The sequence below is a fragment of the Limulus polyphemus genome, unplaced genomic scaffold (genome assembly GCF_000517525.1).
Source record: "Limulus polyphemus unplaced genomic scaffold, Limulus_polyphemus-2.1.2 Scaffold7179, whole genome shotgun sequence".
NCBI lineage: Eukaryota > Metazoa > Arthropoda > Merostomata > Xiphosura > Limulidae > Limulus > Limulus polyphemus.
The window spans coordinates 2,237-7,533 of NW_013672789.1; the positions used below are offsets into that span (position 1 = coordinate 2,237).

General features: G+C 30.2%; 2 protein-coding genes across 2 annotated transcripts in view; both read right to left on the bottom strand.

Moving 5' to 3' along the window:
* Positions 1-762: 762 nt before the first annotated feature.
* On the bottom strand, positions 763-5,280 carry LOC106474405 (pro-interleukin-16-like). The gene is made up of 3 exons (XM_022402709.1): positions 4,444-5,280; positions 3,337-3,469; positions 763-2,700 (listed from the first exon to the last, which is right to left on the bottom strand). Exons 1-3 carry the CDS (start codon positions 4,595-4,597, stop codon positions 2,655-2,657), a joined length of 333 nt encoding a protein of 110 aa, XP_022258417.1. The 5' UTR covers positions 4,598-5,280; the 3' UTR covers positions 763-2,654.
* The window catches only part of LOC111089723, a 31,260-nt gene continuing 30,788 nt past the window's right edge, over positions 4,826-5,297 (bottom strand). Inside the window, exon 7 of the mRNA XM_022402710.1 lies at positions 4,826-4,898. Within this exon, the coding sequence (XP_022258418.1) occupies positions 4,826-4,898 (73 nt within the window). The remainder of the gene's footprint in view (positions 4,899-5,297) is intronic.

Sequence of the window (5,297 nt, forward strand, 5' to 3'; positions counted from 1 at the left end):
ATAAATATAATAGTACTGTCTGTTGTGTGTCCATGTAACTACTTCTATATAAATATAATAGTACTGTCTGTTGTGTGTCCATGTACCTACTTCGCAGGGTGTGGATGGACCTTAACCAAAATCGGCATGGAGGTTCATTAGGTCCATATGGGGGTACATAAAAATTTTCGGTGTTGCATTTAGCTAATATTATGGGTGTTTTTTTACCACTACTGCGCCCCCTGTGGACGGACCTTCGCCAAATTTGGTATGGAGTTTCATTGGGTCCATGGGGAGATACATGCAAACTTGCGGTTTCACCTTTTGTGTTTTGCAGTTTTATGGGCGTTTTTTTACAATTACATATAAGGGAAGCAACTTTTCAAGTCCTAAGATAACCTTTCATTAATCATGAATTTGCGTAACTTCCGTCCAGAGGACGGGTACTATAGCTAGTTTTACAATACATTTTAATATAATTTTAAACTTGCGTTTTTCTTTGTAAAATACTATATAAACATCTTTTGATAACAAGTTACTTTGAAATCATTATTATGGCATGAAGCATATATTTTTCACCCAGTTCTCTATTTAAAAACAAACATTCATATTGTCAAGTAACACAGTTTCCTAAAACACCTGTATTCGTACCTGCGATACTTTGATATTCATAGTAGGTCTAAACACAGATGTGAGAAACATAGTATTTAAAGTCGTTTGTTTTCATTTCTTACATTAACGTGCATACAGTGAATAATCACTGAAGAACAAAAAAACAGGTCACATACTACCAATGAATTTTATTGTATGGTACTTAATATCACAATCAAATCACTGACACAATAATTATGAAATATCCAACAGCTGTTTAAATTCGGAGTTATTTACATTCTTCCTTTAAGCAAAATACAGCAACTGTTTGATTAACAATATATAATAATATACAAAGAATACTGCTTGAATGTTTACAAACTTACAACAATGACACATTTAAATTTAAAATAATCATATTTTTGGAATAAAAGAACACATGAAAACATTTCCAAAGAAAAATAAGTTATTCAAAGGGAAGTAAACAAAATGTGTGGTAAATTCAGGTGATGAAAAACAACAATGGCTTTTAAATGTTCGAATTGAAACATTACAATAATATCAAGTTATTAATCAATTTAATTTGCTAAACAAAACTTTTTTGATTCGTGACCAAAAAAAAAAAAAACTAATCACACGTGCCGTAGTGGAAGGTAAAAACTTTGAATTGAAGAAATATGAAGACTGAATGCCTCTTAAGCCTAATACAGATATTGTTGGTTAAGATTTTGATGTTGGAACGGGAATGGCAGAAGCTTTCCAAATTATGACCAAAATAAGTTATTCTATATTCTCTAGCCTTTATTACATTAAAGTTTGTGGACAAGTCCTTTTACTAACTGTTATGTTTTACTTATTAAACCACTAGTAGTTAAACAATATCGTTTCATATTAAAAAGAAATAATAATAATAACGAGTTTTAATTTTAAACTCTCTTTAATACAATATTTTATCATTCCAAGTTTAAATCTTAAGCTTTATTAGGGTTGATTAATGAGCAACAAATTGATAAAGAAATACTGAAGTTTTTTGTAACCCTTTATATGCTTTTACACTAAAACATTCGTTTCATGCGAATTAGTTTTAAATAGTTATCAACACATGAAAATCAGTGATAGAAACTATCACGAAAATATTCAAGCTATTGAATATTAATTAATCAATAAAACCTTACACTTTTCAATAGGTAAGCCTAACTTCTTCAGGGTTGCCTTTACCCTCCACCTGGTAATAGTAATGGGGTTTTATGGTGTGTTTTTTTTAAGTATTTGATCATGGGTATATTTGAACATATGTCCTACACTGAGGAGATTTTACGAAATTTTAAAATTAATTAAAAAAATATATATCAATTGAAAAGTATGACAAAGAGCTATATTTATACAGTTGGAACTTAGTAAAATGGATTTTCTTTTCAATCAATACATTTCATTACACAGATAAAGAGTGCTAATGACAGTATAAATATTTTTTTTCTTCTTATGTTGGTTAATTATTTCTGTTAAGACAATAAGATAAGAATAGGGAAAAAAAGTTACAATTAGGGGCTACTGGTTGGATGAAAGTTTTTACAAAGTTTGCTATTCACAACCTATTTTTTTATGTATATATTTATACTTTTTTTTACAACACAAGTTACTTTTTAGAACATCAATATTCTTACAGGATGCTTTCTAGCAAACAAAACTGTTTAAATGCACATATAAATATATGTATGACAAACTTATATACTGAAGTGTAAAGTTGGGACAACAAAAAGTAAAATATTACATTTTTTATGTATATAAAATGTCTCACACTGTAGCACCAAAACTAGTAATACTCTTGTAATATTCCATTACTGGCTACAAATCACACTTCACAGACAGGAAATTTGAGCAGTTTACTTTCTGAGCTTTGTAACACATTTTAGAACTTTGTTTTTTATACAAATTAACACACTGACCAACAAAGAACAGGTACAATATCACAATATTAGTGATAGTATTTTCTTTCTTTCTGGGATAATTGTCAGTATCCAGATGAAGCCCTGCGTGAGCGAGCCGATTCAGATAAATTTGTTTGACAGTCGGTCCATCTGTAGTTAAGAAAGTTTGTCCAGGTTGCTACATGACTTGGAAGCATGATGGCTGAAAGTCAAACAAAACATAGACATTAAAACTAACTAGAAGAAGAGAACATTCAAAATTTCCAGAAGAGTGACATAACAAGAACTAATTCCAAAACTAAAAACGAACTTGTAGTGTCTACCTACGTGAAAAGTACAAATACAGCAGCACAGTAAGAAAAAACTAACTCAATCATTATAAATTATTCACATTCTCCAACATCCACCACCTCGAGACATGCTTTAATCGCATCATGAGGGTTGTATACACAACACAACTTATCTTACATCTGAAGAAAATGACTTTTATATCAGTATATAGTAAAATAGGTGTATCATTTGCTAGGACATCATGAAAACTTAAAGAACAAGAATGTATTAAAAGAAGCATCAGCTGTATGTATCTTTTACCTCATAGTAATATTTATGTCTATATTATTATTTCAGATACCTGGAATCATTTTGCTGGCTCATAATATTTATAATTTCTCTTTATGAGTTTTTCCAACAGGATCTGTTTAGATAACAAATCTTCACAAAATAAATCATTCAGTTTTATAACCAAACAACCAACCAATAAGCAGTACAAATTCAGTTAATCTAAATATATATTCATCTATCAGTTCTATATTTTATTGCAACAAGCATTTAAACCCACCTTTTTTTATTAGCAATCCTTCTACCTATATGAAGTATTATGGTACCTTGTTTAATACGTTTAAATGTAGTAATAGCTTCAGCATGAGACATTCCTTGCAATGGTTGACTGTTGATCATAAAGATTTCGTCTCCTGGAAAAGATGTTATAAATTATTAAATCTACGATGAAATAGTCGAACATAAGTATAGAGTTGATTTAAATTATTTTTAAATGTGTGTTTAATTTTTCATATGGATGTTTACTCTGAATATCCCACAGCATACTAATAATAACTGATCTTACACTACTGCTCCGAGTGCAACAGAACACTACTGCTCCGAGTACAACAGATCAGACATCTTTTAGAATGAAATGTTTGATATCAAAGTGATAAGCAAATGTTCCTTTTATTTTTAAATATAACTGATATTTCTAAACATTACATTATTTATTTATTTCAGGTAGTATTACAAAACTGATCCATTTAAGCAGTGCAAATCTAATCTATCTTGTAAGGTTTTAGTATTGCATAAAATTGAAACATTTAATGTTCCACACTTATATCTATTTTACTCAAGTATCAATTTTCTTATTCCATACTTTGTGACTAAAATATGTCTTGAAATATTAAAATGGCAGAAAGAGACAAATGGATCAAATTTTTTATAACACAAGTATTCTTAGATAGTTAATATTTTACTCTAGTAGTACTAACATTTTTTGATCAATAACAAAAAACAGATATGGACACTCGCAGTAATTTTGCGACTTCACCTTCTTTTGTTACAAACTGTTATCTAAGATCTCTTTGTGTATCATGTGTTATTGAATTGATTTCACTATATTTATTAACTGTTTTATGTGAAATAGGCATAAGCCAGGTTTTGAAAATTTCACATCTAATAAAGAAAAAATAAATCATCAGTTACAAGTAACTTTTGTGAAAAATGTTATGTTTTCTAACATTTTATCACATTTGTTTAAAATAAAAATCCCAAGTTTAGGGTAAACTTGAGAACTGATTAAATTGTATAATTGGATTATAAGATACTATAACATGCCATGGTTGAAGAGTTAATGAACAGTATATTTTAAAAATCAATTTAGATACATTTATTTACTAACCTTCTTTCAACTTTCCACTCTCTGCTGCCTGTCCCGTAGAAAAGACTGTCTTTACATATATACCTATATCTCCTCTAGGCGAGTCCTTTCCTCCAACAATACTGAAACCAAGACTTTTACAACCAGGACCTTTTTCAAAAGCTGCTGTAAACATAGATAGCTGGGAGGACTTAGGTCTTCTTGGCAACGTACAATAATTGTTTTCTTGATCCTACAAAAGAAAGTTTGAATTCATAGTATTTAATACAGTTTTTGGTATCATAGGGAATTAAATATCTTAAACATTAACATTTTGACATTTATTTAAGTGACATAAACAGGGTGTACAAAGAAGTTAAAAATAGCATCCATCTTGAGCATGATATATACTAACACACTGTCTCTAAAATATAAGATTCTTTTCATCTGGAGTGATGAAGAAGTTTTCATCTGGAGTGATAAAGGCACGACAAACTCTAAAAAGAGTACAAAATTCAAATTTCAGGAAAATAATCAAATAACAAGACTCGGTCAACTGCTACAACCTGGCATTCCTCATATAACAAGACTCGGTCAACTGCTACAACTTGGACATTCCTAATATAACAAGACTCGGTCAACTGCTACAACTTGGACATTCCTAATATAACAAGACTCGGTCAACTGCTACAACTTGGACATTCCTAATATAACAAGACTCGGTCAACTGCTACAACCTGGACATTCCTCATATAACAAGACTCGGTCAACTGCTACAACTTGGACATTCCTAATATAACAAGACTCGGTCAACTGCTACAACCTGGACATTCGTAATATAACAAGATTCGGTCAACTGCTACAACCTGGACATTCGTAATATAACAAGATTCGGT

Coding starts and splice junctions, on each gene's coding strand:
- LOC106474405 (XM_022402709.1), bottom strand. CDS start 4,597: ATGTTTACAGCAGCTTTTGAAAAAGGTCCTGGTTGTAAAAGTCTTGGT. Junction 3,470..4,443: donor GAGTGGAAAGTTGAAAGAAG/GTTAGTAAATAA, acceptor CATCTTTTCCAG/GAGACGAAATCTTTATGATC. Junction 2,701..3,336: donor AGGATTGCTAATAAAAAAAG/GTGGGTTTAAAT, acceptor TTTGACTTTCAG/CCATCATGCTTCCAAGTCAT.